The sequence below is a fragment of the Colossoma macropomum genome, unplaced genomic scaffold, assembly GCF_904425465.1.
Source record: "Colossoma macropomum unplaced genomic scaffold, Colossoma_macropomum, whole genome shotgun sequence".
Classification (NCBI taxonomy): Eukaryota; Metazoa; Chordata; class Actinopteri; order Characiformes; family Serrasalmidae; genus Colossoma; species Colossoma macropomum.
Window position 1 is genome coordinate 31,237,923 of NW_023494795.1, and position 20,589 is coordinate 31,258,511.

The window sequence follows — 20,589 nt, forward strand, 5'->3', positions numbered from 1 at the left end:
CTTTCATTTTCTGAGAAAGTGGTACAAAATGAGGGATAATGATCAGGTTATTACTGTGGGTTTGTTGTGGTCATCGTCTTATGTTTCAGCTATAAAGCCTCAGACAGACAGTCTGAAAACTGAAACTTTAATTGCAAAGTGTGTGTGTGTGAGTGAGTATGTGACCTACAGGAGTAGCCTACAATGTCAGCACCAACAAAATAGCCCAAACTCTGTAAAGTGCTTTTTTAGGTACTTACATACACTGTGTAAAGGTCAGGGACCATTATTTAATTTCCAGTGAAAACGACTGTTAAGGATGAGTTATTCATTTTATTGAGATATTTGAAGAGACATAATATAAACCACTTGCATTAAGTGGGAGAAAGTCAAATAAAAATAAGTGAAAAAAAACAGGACTCAAGATCTGGTAGACCACCAGAATCATCCCCATCAGATAAACAGCACTTAAAGCTTTCATCTTTGAGAGAGAGGAGAAAATCAAGCTGCTTCAGATCTGAAAACATCCACAGGTGTTTCTGTCCATCCTTCCACTGTGAGAAGACAACTCAGCGCTGTGGGTCTGAAAGGATGTGTAGCTGTCAAGAATCCTCACTGAGAAAAGGAGACGGACACATCAAACAAAGAAGCTGAACAATGGACTGACCACCCCAGAGTCCAGACCTCAGCATCACTGAGTGTGTTTGATTACTTCAGAAAATGATCAACCAGCTTCTAAGACTGAACTTTGGAGGTGTGTCTGCAGATTTCTTTGAGAAACTGAAAGTGAGTCTCCTGAAAAGAATGGAAGCTGTAATAAAGGAAAAGAGTGACACACTGAATACTGAAAAAAAATAGATTTAGTTGTTGAGGCTTCTGTGTAATTTTATTTTAAATGTGTTTTCTTTTTTCCATATGCTGAAAAATGAACAATTTGGACTTAATGGTCGTTTTGACAGGAAATTACTACATTAAGGGTGGTGTCCTTTTGCCCAGTACTGTGTAATACATATGTGACTTAAGACTCCAGGTCCTAACAGTGTATAAAAGGAAGTGTGTGTGTGTGTGTGTGTGTGTGTGTGTGTGTGTGTGTGTGTGTAGCCAGTACCCAAACCTACTCCGGTGCCCCCCAGTAAGAAGAGAAAGAGGCTGATGGAGGAGGTTCCAGAGCTGCTGAGCCCGAAGCCCCTGCTGAGTGGATCCATTCCACTGGAGGCTTTCCTGGCCTCACTGCACAAGGTACGTTCTTCAAGTTCCCAGTTTATTAGGTACACTTACCTTGTACTTCCCCTTATTGTACAGTTGCAGACTGTGGTCCATCTGTTGTACAGTTTATCAGCCCCCTCCACCCCATTCATCATTGGTCAGTTTCTGACCACAGAACTGCTGTTGTCTAGATATTATTTGAGTGGTGGTCATTTCTCAGCACATCTGTGATGTGTGTGTGGTGCTGGAACTGGCCACTTTATCAGAAAATATCATGACAATAGTAGATAATTCACTCTCATGTCCTTTGTCAAGTTTGGAATAGGTTCTCTTTAAATACTTTTTTTAATGCGCTCACAATCTTCAGACTCATCCAGTCATGGAAGGTGAGCAAAGTGCACACAAAGTGGTCTTTCGCACATTGCGTGCAATTACACATTTCTGCCAGAGAGGTCTCCAAATCCCCAAAACGGTGCACACACTGCAAAAAATGGCAGCATCAAGTGAAATGATCTTAAATCTGGTTGATATATCTATCTAATATTTCCCATTTGAGATGGTTGTGTCCTTATTAAAATATTATCTAGCTTATTTCTAGACACTTTTCAATCGTTTTAAGTAATTTTATTAAGTAAAATTATCTGCCACTGTAGTGAGATAATTTTACTTAATAAAATTACTTAAAACAAGTAAAACATGTCTAGAAATACGCTATATATTCTTAATTTCAATTTAGAACAATCTAAACAGGAGAAATATTAGATTTATTGACTACATTTAGGATAATTTTACTTGACAGGATACCATTTTTTGCAGTGTAGTATAGCTGTAAGCCATGCCTATTGCTCTGTGTTTAGTTTGTGCACACACACACACATACAACATGCAGTGCTGTTATTGTTATTGAATGTGTCTTGTGGGGAAACTGACATGAACATCTATGCCAGAGGTCGGCAACCCAAATGTTAAGAAGAGCCAATTTGTCCTTTCAATAAAAATCAAGCCACATTGGGAGCCACAACATTTTCTGTCCATGCATCATCAAACCATCTGGAGTGATTATGAACGTAAATAAGTCTGATCGTCTTTCAATTATTGATGTTCGTCTTAAATCTCTCTCTTTGTCTTTTCGTTAGCCACTAGCTAGGCGAGATTGTTGTCTGTGTTGCTATTGTGACCAGCAGTCTGCACACTGACCTTTCAGGGTTAAAGGATGAATCAGCAGTTATACATTATCTCCAGCATTTAAGACATTTTATTGTTAAACTGTGTTAGAACGACCAGCAGAGCTTTTTTTTACTGCAAAGGAGGATTATTTTCATTTTACCTTACATCAGATTTTGCTGTGGAGCTGCATCAGGGCAGTAAAAGAACTGCATGCAACTCCTGAGCCGTGTGTTGCCGACCCCTAATCTGTGCTATGACCTTTTAAGGCTGTCTGTTGAAATTTTGCGAAGTTACAGAGACGCTTAAACCCAAACTCAGTCGATGAACAAATCCCACTTGTAATATTACAACATCCTTCAGTAAAACTAACCCAGCTCAAGTAGGGCTTATGTTTTTGTCTCTCTTTTTCCTCTTTAATTCTCTCTGATACAAAATAATTATCGTACCTTGGTGAGATGAATCAGGTGTGTTACAGCAGGGAAGTGCAGTGCAGAACAAAAGAGTGGAGCCCTTGTTTCCTAGTGAATAGTTCTGTGTGAAACTAGTAAATTCTGGGTAATGAGATGGAGGGCGTACTATAAATCAAACTCTTTAATTGCAACCTTTCAATATCACCTTACTGCACAGGCAAAGGTCATGAGTTTGATTAATATATGATTAAATTGCGCAGGGCTATTGACTCGCTGAGTCGTAGTCTGCAGCAGTATAATTGCAATAAGACATTTCATCCATGTCCTACAGGCTTAATTAGAGGCTCTGGAGGACGCTGTAGGTCAGGAGCAGTCTGGCAGCAACGTATCACGTAGATCAGTCTGGAGAACGTCACGTAAATGGTGCTCTATGCGTCATATATTCAAGTTTATTTGGTGTATGTGGTGTAAAAATGCATCAATGTGAGGTTTTGCTCATTTTAAGTCATACTGTGTCCTAAACCACACTGACAAATCTGCACAACCTTAATGTAGACCTGGATGCGATTTGAGTGGGTTGAGACTATTTTTTGGGATGTATTTACAGAGAAGATTTGCATGACTATTGACTTCCAGTGTTAGCAACATTAGCTACGCAGCTCCAGTTTAAAACTAAAGAAAGCAAAATTTGGACACCAGACATGTCTTGGCTGATTAGCTGCATCTGGGCTAAGTGGAAAATGGTGCAAATTAGATTTTTCACCAAACCATTGCTTTAACTCAAAGATCTGTGTAATACCGCGCAGCTCATCTCTCAGTGGAAAATCCTGCTTAAAGTCCTTCGGAGCAGTTTTCCAGGCAAAATCAAACTGTTTCATTCTCCTCTGATCTGTTGTTATCACGCCCCCCTCCCCCTCCCCCCTCTTACTCCCTCAGTGTTGTAGTTTACTGAGAGAGGAGCTTTTGAGATGTGACATGTTCACTCAGGAGTGCGTTACAGACCCCTGTCCTAATGCAGAGCTCAGGCCCATCAGGACGACAGGAACTAGAGCAAAACTCTCTTAATGTCTCTCTCTTTCTCTCTTTCTCTCTCTCTCTCTCTCTCTCTCTCTCTCTCTCTCTCATTATCATCATACATAATCTCTCTTTTTATCTTTTTCTGTGTACTGCTCTCTCGCTCTTTGTTTGTCTTTTTCTCTCTCTCTTACTTGCACTCCTAATTTTGTCTCATTTTCTTTAGTCCTTTTTGACTCGCTTTCTCTCTTTTCTGTCTCTCTCGCTCTCTTTCTCTCTGTCACACTGCTCTCTCTGTCTCTCTTTCTCTTTCTGTCCCTCTATCGCGCTGTTCTCTTTCTCTCTCTCTCTCCCCTCTCTTCCCTTTTTCTTTGACTCTCCTTGTTTTCTCTCTCTTTCTCTCTCTCTCTCTCTCTCTCTCTCTCTCTCTCTCTCTCTCTCTCTCTCTCTCTCAATCTCCCTCTCTGTCGTGCAGTTCTCTCTCTCCCTCTCTCCCCCTCTAATCCTGGCAGTCGTCCACAGTCAGATAGCGTATCGATCACACACTAATTAAACTGGAAGCCGAAAGCTGTTGTGTTTTCTCGGGTGATTTTTGGGGGAGGCAGCGTGTCTCCTGTTCTGCCCTGCGCCCGGCTCAAGAGGAATCCACACACTTTTAATTAGCTTGTACCTCAAGAGGTGCTGTATGTTTTTAGTGTTTGTAGCATCATACCTTTACTTCCTATGAGAAGAACACTCTGTGAGCAGTGTGGGGTTCTAGCTTTAGTCAACGAGGCTGTTTTTGAGGTGGTTTCTGTCATAATGCAGTGGTTAGAACATCACACCTCTGCCTGCAGCGTTCAGCTCCAGCCCTAATCCTCCACTCTTAATGGAGTCATTCGGCCAGAAATCAAGTGAGCTTCGTTTTAATACCGGAGCTATGGAGCTATCTAATGTAGCTTATTAGCATCAGTTAGCATTGTGCAAGCTGCATGCCTGTATCATCACACAATTGCCTCAAACTTGTTCATGTGGTTTATGCATACTGTTATCTATAAAATTGACAAAATCCATGCATTAGGATGTTGAGTACTAAAAACCAACATACTTTAATCCATGTTATGGGTAACACTGAGTCACACAGAGTCAGAAACCACTTATCAAGTCTATTAGAGATACTGAACATCACCCAGTTTGAGGTCAGTGAATGATGATTTAAATGTGCAGTTTATGTGATGCTCTTTGGTTTCAGTACCCTTATACTAGCCATTTAGGGCCCTGAAACACACCAGTCTCTGTCAGACAGTTGATGAGTGTTGGTTTGTGTGGTGTGTCCTGCAACATTGGCTCTAGACCAGGGGTGTCAAACTCGACCACTAAAAGGGCCATTTTAAAAAATCCGTGGGCCAGAGAATGACCATGTATCATTTAATTTTTAAGTAACATGTTGCTGTAAACCAAACTGACCATTGTTTATTCGAAATACGCACCAACTTCAACAGTAAAATGTAAGCACTTTTAGTAGACCTTGAAATATTACATGAATACTTGAAATATTTAAACTTTAAATGTACCCAGGAGCTCAGTCTTTTATATCTACCTATTTGCTTGAACTAGACACCTGGCATCCTTTTTTTGCTGCAAGTTTATTAAGACTTGGGCTCAGTTTCTGAGCTGCTGAGCTGACGTTAGGTGTTTATATTGGTTGAACTGCAGCTGAAATGTAGCTAGTTGTGCTATGACTGGTGTGGAACTGAGGTATTACTGCCGTCCCATAGATTGTTGTTTGGGTAGGAGAGTTAGAGCGTACGTTACAGTGCATGCTGGGGACTGTAGTGCAGTGCATTGTGAAACGAGGTAACATTAGTAGTAAACTAAAATACTTCTGCGGGCTGGAGAGAACTATGTGGGCAAGTGTTTGACACATGGGCTCTAGTCAGCTCTAGTCAGCGCTGTTTTGGCTGGTTGACGTTGAATTTGCTTTGCCTGTGATAGTTGTGAATCAGCTCACAATGAAAGGTAGTAAAGCAAGAAAACTCCATTGTTAAGAGCAGAACTGCTGGATATTTCAAAACCAGTGCAGCATCACTACAGATGGGCATTTTAACTACTTTTTTAACTACGTTTAACTACTTTTTACTTCTAATGTCTGAATTTTTTAATTCAGACTTTTTGAACATCATATTCCCAGTTATAGCTGTCATGCTAAAAACATTAGACTTAGTTACATAGCATAAACATAAACATTACTCAGCACTGCCCTCTAAACATGTTAGAGCAGCAAGTTAGAATTCCCAAGATGTGTCTCAATAAATGCCTTTACTGCTTTCTTCTATTTACATTTTGTCTACATTTACAATTAACAGTTTGCTTGATGTGGAAGAGTGTGACTGAAATCTGTACAAAATGACTGCAGTCAGTTTCAATAATTGCAACCTTCTATTTATTTCACAGTTTAATGTACAGATATTCCATTTTAAGTAGTTTCATAACCCGCCTAGCACTGAGCTAACGTGTACTTGCACATTCTCACATTTGAAGCTTATAAGACATTCAATCATTTTATTCTTTACTTTGCATGTTGCAGTTTTATAAACTGCAGCTCCTGCTAAGGCGAGTGTTTTTGAGCAGACGTGTTAAGTACGAGCGTGTCGGCCGTCTGCTGTACACTCTTAGCAAAAGGGTTCTTTGGCTTGTGACTACAGTGGAACCCTTTTTGGTTCTGTACCTACTCTTAAAAAAGATGGTTCTTGAAGGGTTCTTTAGTAAAGAAAATGATTCTCTATAGAACCATGAACACCTTTGCATGATTAAAGGATTCTTTGCATTATGAAAGGGTTTTTCAGACTGAGGGAGAATGTGCTGTATATGGTTCTAAATAGAACCCTTTATAGCATATAGCATCAAAAAGAGTACTTCTCTTGATAGAAGCTTGACATCATAACTATGCTATATAGAAGACCCACTTCAGAAAGGTTCTATTTAGAACCATATACAGCATGTTCTCCATCAATCTGAAGAACCCATTCATCGTGCAAAGAACCCTTTAATCGTGCAAAGGTTTCTTTGAGTGTTCATGGTTTTTAGAATCATTTTCTTTATTAAAGAACCCTCAGAACCATCTTTTTAAGAGTGTAGTATTTACAATGTGTTGTACATTCTCACAACGAAAGAGAGCAAAGCAAGAAAACTGCACTGTCCAGAGAACAGCCTGATTTATTGCCAGTGAAAGTAGTAGTTAATGACATTTTAACTACTTTTATTATAGATAGACAGACAGATCACTTTATTAATCCTAGATTAATATTGTAGTTATTATTATTACATTGCTATTGCAGCAGTACATTGTACAGTAAAGAGCAAAACAAGAGCAAAAGTATTGCTGTAGGCTATTTACACATACATAAATAGAAAGTAAAGATCAATAATAAAATAAAACAACAACAATAAAAAATAAAAAAGTAGTAAAATCGCATAAACACTATGCAGTTGACAATGCAGTGGTGCATGCCCCCTCCAGTGAATGAACCGAGTGACCATGTGCTGTAAATGATAACCTATGTTAACAGTTGTGCAGTATGAAATATTTATGGATGTATAAACAAAGTGACAGTGCAATGTGCAATATGTAGAGAGATAGAGATATATATGTAATGTAATGTCCAGCTGGTATTCATATGCCTGAACTTTTAAACAAGTTATATTTGAATATTGTTCATCCAAAGAGAAAATATTTAATATTGTTATGAATAAATACAGACCCACATGAGCTCTGAAGATGCTCTGATAACACACTAACATAAAGCATAAGACACTCAATCATATGCAAAAGTTTGAACACCCCCAGTCAAATGACGTGTTTTGTCATTGTGGATATTTTTTGTTTTTGGGGAGTTCGGATTGTGCAGATTTTCACAAGAGACGAGAGGTGATGGTGAGCTGACGAAAGACTATTGTCAGAAGCCCTTAGTTGGTTCTAGTTCCTCCTCGTTGAGCCTCGCAGCTCCAGTGTAAAACTAAAGAAGCAAACTTTGGCCACCAGACATGTCTTGGCTGATCGACTGCAGCTGGGTTAAGGGGGAAAATTGTGTAAATTAGATTTGTCTCTTTCTCTTTAAGTAACACACACTCTCCCAGTCAAATGTTTGCGCCTGTTCTTTTTTAGGGCGAGTCAGTGACTGAAGAAACATGCACAGAATGTGTTTTGCATTTGAAATCAATTAAACATACCTAAAAGTGTCAGATACTGCTGTGTTTCCCAGCCAGGCATAATAACGAGTTTGGAGTGAGGCCCATATTTAGCACAGGTTTGGAGGCAGCCAGCATTTCTAGCCCTCATTAATGCTGCACATCAGAAACAATAAGCAGGGTTCTCTCGCAGCGCACAGCGTTTCTTACAGCTTCCCTCCTCCTGTTCTCTCTCTCTCTGGTCTTGTTTAATGAATCTGCGTGTGCTCCACCTCCTCTGCTTCACTTCAAAGAACCGCAGAGGCCCAGGGGGGAGGAGAGCCGTAACGTTCAGATCCCACTGCAGCTCCGCTTCTTCTCCCACACACACAATACCAGAGATCTGACTTCTGTTCCAATACTGAATTTACCCTGACTACACCACAAAAACGTAATTAATTATACTTAGTTTCAGCTTTCATTCAGTGCCGACAGATTAGAGTCGGCTCTCGGCTGCTCTCGTCAGCTCTTGTCGGCTCTCGTCGGCTCTCGTCGGTATAGCATGTTAAATCTATGATGGCCATGATGGGTGTGAATCGGTGCACAGTGAAGAAAAACTGCACTGTTGACTCAAAAACTCCGACTGTTGAGGAGAATAGCTTGTATATATATATGTATATATATATATATATATATATATATATATATGTGTGTGTGTGTGTGTGTATATATGTGTATATGGCATGAAATATAATACGTACTTACATACTTTTATTTTTTTCCAGAATATGTTAGATTCCGCAAATAAACAGTAATTGTGTATTAAAAAGTGTGTTCTCTGTAGAGGACGTGTTAACTTGTTGTCACTTTGACAGGTTAGAGTCTACAGTTCCATCTTTTTTCAGTTTGTTTTATTGTCAACCATAGACCTGTCACAATTATTACATAATCACCTGTTCGCAATTATTTCAGCAAACATGTAACTGACTACAATCATTTCCCTCAGTTGGTGTCTTTCACAATCCTATGTTTACATCCCAGCAAGATGAATGTGATTGGGTCTGTTTAAGTGATGGCATAAATGGGATTTTAAGAGATCAAAGCAGATGAAAGAATAGACGGGGAAAAAGATTAGATGTATTTTGGGTCACAGCATTCTGGTGCCAGATCAGCAGCTTGCAGTTTTTCACCACAGTGCGGGAAAACATTCAAAACAGTGTAACCTTGTTTGTGCTAGTGACAGGCTGGACTCCAAAACAATGTATCTAAAGTATCACATCAATCCAACCAGTTTAGAATTCGAGTTTTGCGTTTGACATCACTCTCACGGTTTGGTCAGTTTGTTTTTGTCACTCCCTGCTGTTTGTATTCAAAATGTAAGTTAACACTGAATTGTGCCGTCTCCATTTTCTGCTTCATTTGGCACTGTAAATGATGATAATGATTCACTGACAGTAAATGACAGAAATACCTTGGCTACATTGTAAATGAGGGTCACTCTCGATGTACTCTGAATATAAATGAAGGTGAAATATATATTTTTTACAAGCATTTTCCTGTCACACGTGTCAGGAGTTTTGTAGTTCAATTGTAGTTTAATCTGTACAGTTATATTGCCCAGTGAAATGTTCTACAAAACCTGCTGTATTCACAGTTGCTGTGCCTGTATGGTTGCATAACTTTTCAAAAAAGTTCCAGCCTTAAGTGCTTTTTAATCAAATATTTCCTAATGGCGTAGGTCTGCACTTTCCTTTTCTGTTGGCAATGCTGAGATTTGCCTGTGGATTGTTGCTCAAAAGTTAAAAACATTTAAACTTTGTGACCCTGTGTTCTGGCCCTGCATCTTCCTTGCGCATCCCATTTAAAAATAGTGTGTTTGAAAGCACAGTGATACATTTTCCACATTCAGTGTGAAAGCAGTTTAACAGACACATGCACTCACAAATGTGCTGTAGAAAGAGAATCATATCTCTCTCTCAAGTCTCACATCAGTATTTCCATTCATTTCTTTTGTTTTAGTCATTTAAAGCTAATGGAACAGAATGGAAGCCTTTTAGGCATAACAGGAGATTCTTAAAGGGGAGTCATACAAATTCTCAGAATTTCTGCATAATTAAGTGGTTGAGATGTAAACAGTCATTCGGATTAGTTTGATCTGAAATGCTCCGTTCTAGAGAAACTTACAGTTAGAGTCAGAATTGTTCACAGTGGTGAGGAATCAGACGTTTGGAGATCTGAATGCACCTAAAAGCTTCCTTGCAGCAAGTTATTACATAAAATAATAGATAGATTGCAGATGCCTGAGACACTGAGTGCGTTTACATGCACTCAATACTCCGATCATAATCGGATTTCTGCAGTTATCTGATAATTTAAATGGTCATGTAAACAGCACACTCTGATTTCTTAGATCAGAGTAACATCTAGAAATCCGATTAAGAAATCTGATAAAGAACCTGGATTTTAGCTCAGTAATCAGATTTCTCAGTACACGTAAACTCTTACTCTGATTTCTTTCGGATTTCTCAGTCTGTGCATGAGTGAAAGCTGACCGTGATACCGGAAATAAGCAAGCTTTTGAAGTGACACTGAAAACAACTACATGCTTGACGAAATGAAGGATTTAAATATTCTTTATCTTCTAGATAATGTATGTTCATATTTTCAGGTAAAGTGGTGCGATGCTTAAAAAAAGCTGCGGTATGAAGTTTGAGTTTTACATTACATCTATGTCACATCTTTTTCTGTGAGTTTATTGGCTGGCTGCAAATGAGAACTCCGATTACTGCCTGACTCATATAGACCAGGAGTTTTCACATTATCTGATTACTCAAGTGCATGTATATGCGTTGATCAGATTACAGACAAAATCTGACTTTCTGCAGTTTTTCGGGTTATCAAGTGCAAGTGCACTGTTTAACAGTAGTTTTGAGAGAAGATTTTGACCTAAAACCCTTTTTTTTTAATCTTTCCATGGCAAAGAGGTAAATGCAGGGCGTTATGAAGCAAAATAGTCCCTAGAGAAAAAGAAAAAGTCACATAAAAGAATAAACCAAAATTAGACAAATAAACACCCACAGCTTGGTGAGGCAGTACATGATAAGACGTAATGAGACTACAGTACAACAAGGCCTTAACATACAAGACACAATGTATTACTTTGAATTTAGAAACAATCTGACACAGCCAGGAAAACTTGCAGGTTGGGTGTCCACTGACTTTTTAAAATTTCTGCATGATTAAGCTGTTAAGATGTAAACAAAGTCATTCAGAGTGGTTTGGTGTGAAATGTTCCATTCTAGAGAAACTCGAGTCAGAATTGTTCACAGTGGTGGTGACAGGAACCAGAAGTCCACCTCTAAAAGCTTAGATGCAGATGTCTGAGACATTGTTTTACAATAGATTTGAGAAGGTTTTGGCCTAAAACATAATTTTTAAAAAATCTATGCATGGCAGAGAGGTGCCTGCAGTGTGTTATAAGGCAAAATAGTCCCCAGAAAAAAAGAAAAATAAATCACATAATATAAAAGAATAAACCAAAAGTAGACAAATAAACAGACTGAGACTACAATATAAGCCCTAAAACACAAGAAACAATAGAACGCCATCCATCCATCCATCATCTAAACCGCTTATCCTTCTGGGTCGCGGTGGGGTGCTGGAGCCTATCCCAGCTGTCATTGGGCGGAAGGCAGGATACACCCTGGACAGGTCGCCAGTCCATCGCAGGATGGGTGATGCAATAGAACGCATTTCCAACAATTAATTACTTTGAATTAAGAAACAATCTGTGGCAGCTAGAAAAGCCTGCAGGTTGGGGGTCACCTGACCTTAATATTTCTGCAGAATTAAATGGTTAAGATGTAAATAAAGTTATTCAGAGTGGTTTGGTGTGAAATGTTTGAGAGACTTAGAATTATTCACAGTGGTGGTGATAGGAACCAGACGTCTGAAGAGTTTGATTACATGAAATGGTTATGAATACGCTGCTTGATGTCTGCAACAGTTTTTTATAACAGGATCGCCCTAAAACGTATTATTTTTTTAATACAGTAATAGTGGAGGGACACATGCAGGTCGTTATAAGGCAAACCAGTCCCCAAAGAAAACATTTACTTCAGATTTATCACTATTTTACCATCATCAACATTATACAAGAATTGTGTAGGTTCCCTGGTGGTTTTGGATAGTAAATAAAATATCTATATTTGTGTTTGTAGTCATGGTGACTCCTGGGTCCTATCACCACCACTGTAAAGAGATCTGAGTCTCTACAATCAACCATTTCACACCAAACCACTCTGAATCACTCTGCTTACATCTCAACGATTAAATTATATTAAGTCTTGAAAAATTGGTGTAGTTCTAATGTAAAACATTACAAATAAACAGCTTTACCCATCAGCCTCCATTTGTACACCCTTTGCACACGTCCACTTGAACTCTAAATGCCCTCTCTGAGCAGCAAGTGTCCTGCAGAGGGGATTATGGGTAATTTGAGCACCTCTGGAACTGCAGAGGTCATCAACAACCGTGCTAAAAGTGCCAGTTAAAGCCAGCCGCACCCGCGACTAATCATAACCCGCATGGCTGCAGTGATTTTAGTAATAATAGTAATAACCTTTATTTACATAAGGCTCAAGTGCTGTACAAGCAAATCAAGGCAAATACTGCACAAGGCATTGAGAGAGAAAAACTAAAGATTGCAGAACAGTTTTAATAAAAAACTCCATATATGAGGCTTCACTAGAGTCTAATGAAGTTTTAATGAAATGTTGTAACTCAACACAAAAGCTGTTAGTATTACTACACTGACTGAAGAGCTAAAATATTAAGAAACAGGAATAAGAAATATGAACTAAAAATAAAACTGAAGATACCTAAAACACATAAATGGAATAAATCGTTAGACAAACAACACAAACATTTTTGTACTCAAGCTAAATCTTAATTTAAAGCTAAAAGGTATGTTTTAGCCTAAACATGTTAGGCTTTGGATTAATTGGGAAATTGTTTCAGGATCTGCAGATGTTATCTGTTCTAGATTTGGAAGATCATAACATTTACATTTGCATTTAACAGATGCTCTTAGACAGAGCAAACTGCAAAACTTCTTCAGTAAACTCAGTGTATCTCAGCTAATGCAAATAATTTAGTCCAAACGTCCACCTATAAGATACTGCCAGAAACAAGACTCAGTGCTGATACCTGCAGTCAGGCCCAAAAATATGTGTGTGTTGACAAAGTAAAAAATGAAATAAGTGAAGATGGAATAAGTGAAGATTTGACATTCAAACCCGGTGAACGGTGCAGGAATTACAACCATTGTAATATATAACCCCCCATTTTTGGGGGCTCAAAAGTAACTGGACAAACTATCATAAATGTTTTTGTTTTGGCTCTAAATGACCTTAAAGCCCCACTTACATCACAGAATGTCTGTATGTGTATGTTCCAGCCTGTGATCTTAGATCTGCAGATACTGACCTTCTGTAAACACCTTCCATAAAATACAGAAAACATGGAGAGACTCTCTGTTATTTTGCTTCTAAAACATGGAGCTCAGTTCACCTTTTATTAGACAGTCAAGCTCAGAGCTCACATTTAGGAAGCATTTAAAAACACATCTCTTTAATTTAGTGTTCAATTAAAATTCTACGTCTCTTTGGTATTTTTGTTCAACTTGATCTGTCATCGTTTTGTCTATTACTGTAAAATATTATCACCTGTCCATAAAGCACTCTGAGCTGGCACTGATATGAAAATTGCTCTATAAATAAAGATAATAATATTATTATTATTGTTATTATTATTATTATTATTATTATGCCTAAAGTTCTGGTTTTCTTCACCAGAGAAAGAATTCCACCATTTTGTTCTGTGGTCTCCCAGGCCTTTTGGTGTTTGTGCATTCTTTCTTTCTAAGAATGTACCAGCTATTTGATTTGGCCACATCTAATGTTTTTGCACTCTCTCCAATTGGTTTGTTTAGGTTTTCAGCCTAATATTGGCTTATTCATTGGCAGTGAAGCCTTTTGGACTTCATATTGAGAGTTAACAGCAACACATTCCAAATGCAACACAACACTTGAAATCGGCTCTAGACCTTTTTATCAGCTAACTTGAGCCCCCTTTCTTCTTCAAAAAGGTTGTAATTCCTACACCGTTCACCTGATTTGGATGTAAGTACCCTCAAATTAAAGCTGAAAGTCTGCACTTTGCGTTCACATTTAATAATATTTTTAATTCCAATGAGCTAACAGTGCCAACAACCCAATATTTATGGACCTGACTGTAGATACAAAATTGTTTAAGTGCTTGAAGACTTAGGGACTCAGAGTGGAAGTGGAAGAAGAGTCTTGATGTTTGTCTTCCATGCGTCTTGAAGGATGGCGGGTCAAGCTACTTCAAGCTCAAAAGGCTCTATGTATGGACCGAGTTTTGACAGGGAGCATCAGTGTTTTAAAATCTGATGCAGCTACAGGAAGCCAGGGAAACAGCAACGGAGTGACGAGTGAATAACACCGACCACCTCTTTAGTCTTAACTGTTCTTTTTCTGCTGAGCCGCCACTGTGCTGTATGATTTATTGTTCTTGTTTATTGTGTTGTTTTTTGTGGTCAGAGTGGCATCACGGAGGTGAAGGTAGAGGAGACGCCGGACGGACACATACTGCACCTGCAGGCAGAGGACGCGCTTATCCAGCTGGAAGAGGACGCCACACACATCGTCTGCGACAACAATGAACCCCTCCGCGCCACCCTGAGAGACCTGGTGATCCGCTTCCTCCAGAAACTATGACCTCCACCCTTTCAGCTGGACTCAGAGACTCAGTAATCTGTTAGCACTAAATACTGAGACACAATTGAAGCCACAGTTTCAGTGCACTTGTGGTTTAAGCTACGAAAGGTCAGCAGGTTTGAGGCTTAGTGGACAGTAGGCCTGTACGATATGAACAAAATTCTGTATTATCATTATATGGTTAGAGATTTCAACTGTGATTATACAATCCTGTTCAAAAGTCCCTTCATTTAATTTCTAGTCTAAACTGTCATTGAGTATGTTATACATTTTTCAGCATCAGGAAAAAGCAAAAAACATATTTAACTGAAAATCACAGTATATCAAAAGTATAATCTCAGATCTTTGAGTGTTCAGTTTGTCAGTCTTTACCTTTATTCCAGCTTCCATTCTTTTCAGGAGACTCACTTTCAGTTTCTCAAAGAAATCTGCAGACACAGCCCCAAAGTTCAGTCTTAGACGTTGGTTGATCATTTTCTGAAGCAATCCAAACACATGTAGTGATGTTTAGGCCGGGACTCTGGGGTGGTCAGTCCACTGTTCAGCTTCTTTGTTTGATGTGTCTCCTTTTCTCAGTAAGGCTTCTTGACAGCTCCCTGGTCAAGGAACACTCCAGCCGATCCCAGAGGTGTTGGATGGAGCTCCAACACTGCAGAGAACACAGTTCCACTGCTCCACAGCCCAATGCTTGGGGGCTTTATACCCCTCTAGCCCACGTTTGGCACTGGGCATGGTGACTGTAGGCTCATGTGCGGCTGATCCAGAGGGTCCCATTCTGTTGATCTCTGCTTTTTTGTGGTGTCTTTAATGGGTGCACCTTAAAGTAGCCAAATTCACTGATTAGAAGAACTGTATGGATCCTTTTGGACATCTAATGTACTTTTACAATAGATCGAAACACAATGATGAACGCTTGGACAAAATTGGCCTTCATTATTTTCACCAAAATTATTTACATTTGTTGAATTACCTGGATCCCTTGATTAATCAAAACTCACAGAAACTAATCTGGAGCTGTGATTGGTCAGGATGCTCAGAGAAACACTTGTGACTGGTTAGATGCTCATTTGCATGTTGCATTCCTCTGTGATGTCAGTATTGCTAATATTGTGATTATGATAAATCATGCTGGCCTGCTGTACACATCAAGACGTACACGTCTCGGTTGCATTAAGTCCTCATTGGTGTACGTTACTGTCTTTCATGCTTAAAATTGCCACAATGTGGATGAAGGTATATTTTTTTATCATTAAAACAAGCAGGAATTCACATGTGGAAAAGATTCAGAAAGCATTGTGTTAACAGAACAGAACAGAATGGTGTTGTGGTTCGCTCCTTTGTATAATAGCTTTTGGATTGTTTTTGTAATAAATATTATTTAGAAATGTGTTTTCTGTTATGTTGAAAGAGGATAATGGACATAATGAGCTGCCCATGTTGTTAAAGTGACTAGAGATGCACTGATTGTGAAATTTTATGGCCGATTCAGATTTCTTTACAGCCATGGCTGATTTGTTTTGGCCATTTTTTTTATTTATTAATTTTACACGCAAAGCTCATACTGTGTGGACAAGATAAACACACAAAAACACACTAGCACATTTCCAGCACTTTCTATTAGCCAAAGTCACAATATAAATAACATTATTTACTCCTTAATGGGCCAAACTGGCATTTTAGTTTCTTAAATGAAAAATGAGTTTCCTGTTTAAATAACATGAATAAAACAACACAGTACACTGAAAGTAAGAGGCGACTGACTGTACAGCACAATGAGTTGCCTGCGATTATGCTGCAACGTTTTGGTTCAGGTGTAGCAGCAGTATTAAGATATGGCCTGAAAAACTGCTATTAATTGTGCCAGTGCTGTCTACGTTTTTATATTTATCTATCATTATGAAAACCATTTCCAACTTGTTCTTCTTCATTGCAGTTGGCTGTGATAAAATTTTGGCACCAGGGGTCAGGATTGAGCAGTCCAGTAATCCCTGCCAGCACTCACAGATTTTGATTGATTTTGTGCAACTGCTGTTAGTTAAATGCTTTGTTTTCTGAGGAATGTGCTCGGTGATGATGAAATACTTGGGGACGGTGCTCATAGCTGTGCACTTCAGTGGTTAAAACACACTGGGGAGATTTTTCCTCAGTGTGTGTTGGTGCTCAATAATTAGTGTTTCACAAATTTACAGCTAGTTTATAAAGAAATATATAAATAAGATAAAAGATAAAAAAAAAGTTACCACCCTAGTAATACACCCTCGTCATATATACCAGGACCAGAAACTGGATTCGAGGTCCAGACATGGTGACCTTTATACACACTCACCAAGCCCATTAAACGGCTGTACATCTACTCATTCATGCAATTATCTACACACCCAATCGTATAGCAGCAGTGCAGCACATAAAATCATGCAGATACAAGCCAGCAGCTTCAGGTAATGTTCACATCAGCCATCAGACTGTTAAAAATGACTGTTAGTGCCAGACGTGCTGTTTAAGTACTTCTATAACTGCTGATCTCCTGGGATTTTCAGACACAGCAGTCTCTAGAGTTACTTAGATGGGTGCAACAAAGAAAAAGCATCCAGTTAGTGGCAGTACAGAAATGCCTTGTTGATGCAGTAACTCACCACTCTGTAGAATTACGGTGAGCAGGAAAGCATCTTGGAATGCACAACACATGGAACCTTGAGGTGGATGGGCTACAACAGCAGAAGACCACATCAGGTTCCACTTCTATCAGCCAAGAACAGAAAGCTCAGGCTGCAGTGGACACAGGCTCACCAAAGCTGGACAACAAAAGACTGGAAAAACATAGCCTGGTCTGATAAATCTGGATTTCTGCTGAGCCACAAAGGTGGTAGTCTCAGAATTTGGCACCAACAGCATGAATCCATGGACTCAACCTGCCTTGTGTCATCAGTCCAGGCTGGTGGAGGTGGTGTAATGGTGATGTTACAGTTTGTGAAATTTCTGCCCTGCTAGATCTGCCTCGGTCAACTGTAAGTGCTATTATTGTGAAATGCAAGTGTCTATGAGCAACAGCAGCTTAGCCACAAAGTGATGGACCACACAGCTCTCCAAGTGGAGCTACCGAGTGCAAAACCATGTAGTGCCTGTTCTCTGTTGTATCACTCACTACAGAATTCCAAACTGTCTCCAGAAGCAACATCAGCACAAGAACTGTACAAGAACTCAGGAACTTCATGAAATGCATTTCTGTGGTGAGAAACTGTTCACAAGCCTAAGATCACTATGCGCAATGCAAAGCGTGGGCTGAAGTGGTGTAAATTACGCCACCACTGGACTCGTAAAGCAGTGGAAATGTTCTCTGGAGAGATGAATTATGCTTCACTATCTGGCAGTCTGATGGATGAATCTGGGTTTGGTGGATGCCAGGAGAACAATACCTACCTGAATGCATAGCGCCAAGAGTAAAGTTTGGTGGAGGAGGGATAATGGTCTGGGGCTGTTTTTCAGGGTTTAGGTTTAGCCCCTTAGTTCCAGTAATGCTACAGCATACAAACACATTTTTGGCTATTATATGCTTCCAACTTTGTGGCAACGATTTTAGGAGGGCTCTTTCCTGTTCCAGCATGACTGTGTCCCTGTGCACAAAGCGAGCTCCATAAGGATATGGTTTGATGAGTCTGGTGTGGAGGAACTCCAGTGGCCTGCCCAGAGCCTTCAGCCTCACTGAACACCTTTAGGATGAATTGGAATGTCTTGTCCAATATCAGTGCCTGACCTCACAAATACTCTTTTGACTGAGCGCGCACAAAGTCTTGTGGAAAGCCTTCTCAGAAGATAGGAAGCCATTGTAGCAAATTAATCAAATTATTTGATCAGATTAAGCAAATTATTCAAAACCCTGTTCGGTACCATCTTCTAGCCTAAACCTTCTTACCGGTCAACATGTGGTCAATGCTGTGTTCTTACAAATGGCTTTGTCATAAAACAGCTTATCCCCTTATCACTGCATTTCTGATGCATTTACAGAGATTTTCTTTCCATCTCGACTCTGTTATCAAATGGCTTTTTGAGGACGTCTTGGAGATAAAGCTCAGGAAAAGTTGTTTTCTCTCTTCTATTCAGTTTGGGTTTATTCTCCAAAAGGCCTAGATAATCTTCCAATATAGTTGCATAACTAGATGCTGCTCTTTTGAGATTCCATCTCTGAGGATGATCTTTCTTTGTAGATCTCTTCTACACTACTGTGATGTTGTTCATTTCAGAGAAAAGCTAAAAGATGCCTGTAGTGACTGTGATCTCTTTCTCTCCAAACTCTTGTAAAGAAGTCTGCCCTGTTCTGTTGATGACTAAAACTTTACTGGAGCTGGATTCTATTCTGATTTTCTTTCCTGTAGAGGTAACAAGATCAGTAATTTTAACCCAGTATGCACCTGCAGTGTGTATATTTTAATAGTTTGGCAGTATTAATTATGAATACATCTTAATCCAGTATGAATCTGCAGTGTGTGTAGTGTTTGCAGTTTAACGGTAGTAATGGTGGTGGAAATTTAATTCAGGATGAATCTGCAGCATATGTGGGAGCTCGCAGCTTGTATGATCTGCGTAGAAATTGACCAATAGAATGGGATGTTCTGGAGCAGCCTCACATGAGCCCAAAGTCACCATTCCCAATGCCAAGCATTGGCTAGATGGGTATAAAGCCCCCCCAGCATTGGGCTGTGGAGCAGTGGAGCTTCATCCAATACCTTTGGGATGAGTTGAAGTGATCCAGAACCATTGAACATCAGTACCTGACCTCACTAACGCTCTTGTGGCTGAATACAATCACATCTTCACAGCAATGTTCCAACCTCTAGTGTAAAGCCTCCCTTCGTATTAGTATGAGGATATGCACAGGATATGAGTATATGATTTTGTACAACATTACACAACCTTCAGCTCCAGTAGTGCTAAAGACAACAAAGCACTCCTGTTTCTATTAGACCGCCGTTTTGGAAGAAGCAGAACATTCTTTGAAAAGGCGGCAACTTATTACTGAAGTTTATAGCAGCTCTGCCAATCATTCAAACACGTTTATGTGGACCAGCAGCTCAGCAGCAGTCCAGCTGCTCGTGGTTTGGGACTTTCCTCAGTAATGCAGCCCCATGCCCCACACCCTTCTGGGCTAGGATATCAGCAGAGCTTGTGTAGCGGTGAGTTTGTCCACCCTGGTCAGGAGAAGAGGGGGTTGAAACAGTATAGATTTGGCAGTAAATGCGTGTTGGATGCGAGCCCTGGGTGAACAGAGGTGAAGAGTGTTACAGTACACGGTGCGGCTGAGCTGTAACCTGAACCTTTTTAGTCTCTCTCAGCCTGGCTGTTGCTGAGGGATGCTGGGAAAAGCACCTCTCCCCATCAGTGAGGTCACTGGATCTAGATCCAGCTCTCCAGGGACGGAAGGGTGCTCAACAGTGAACATAAACAAGGCACGTAAACACAGACGGCGCCTTACCAACCTGAAAAAAAGATTTAAAACACACCCCGAAGACCAAAATTTAGAAGTAAGATGTGTTTGTAAAATTATTTCACAATTAAAAGGGCCCATATCTTGGAAAAAGGACTCAAATAAAGGAGTTTGGTTCCCCTTTTTTCCAAAATATTCCACTGGTTTGCAGTGATGTACTCTTATTCCTATACAGGGGTGGAGAACTCGAGACTTGCAGGGCCGGATTCCAGAACGGTTCAGTGATGAAAACACCCAAGCAGATAATACCTCATCATTCAGTAAGCAGTTTAGCAGGTTTAGGCAGAATGTCACTGTGATTCATTTGATGTGGCAGATGAAATGTTTTTGTTCCTGAGATTGTAGTAACAGATTTTATTTCCCCACAGGACTCCGCAGTATGACGATA

General features: G+C 39.7%; 1 protein-coding gene across 1 annotated transcript in view; it reads left to right on the forward strand.

Annotated features, from left to right (window-relative positions):
• ints9 (integrator complex subunit 9) overlaps positions 1-16,213 on the forward strand; it is a 34,759-nt gene extending 18,546 nt beyond the window's left edge. The window contains exons 16-17 of the mRNA XM_036582188.1: positions 1,081-1,218; positions 14,546-16,213. Coding sequence (XP_036438081.1) covers positions 1,081-1,218; positions 14,546-14,722 — 315 coding nt within the window. The 3' untranslated portion in view covers positions 14,723-16,213. The remainder of the gene's footprint in view (positions 1-1,080; positions 1,219-14,545) is intronic.
• Positions 16,214-20,589: the final 4,376 nt, after the last annotated feature.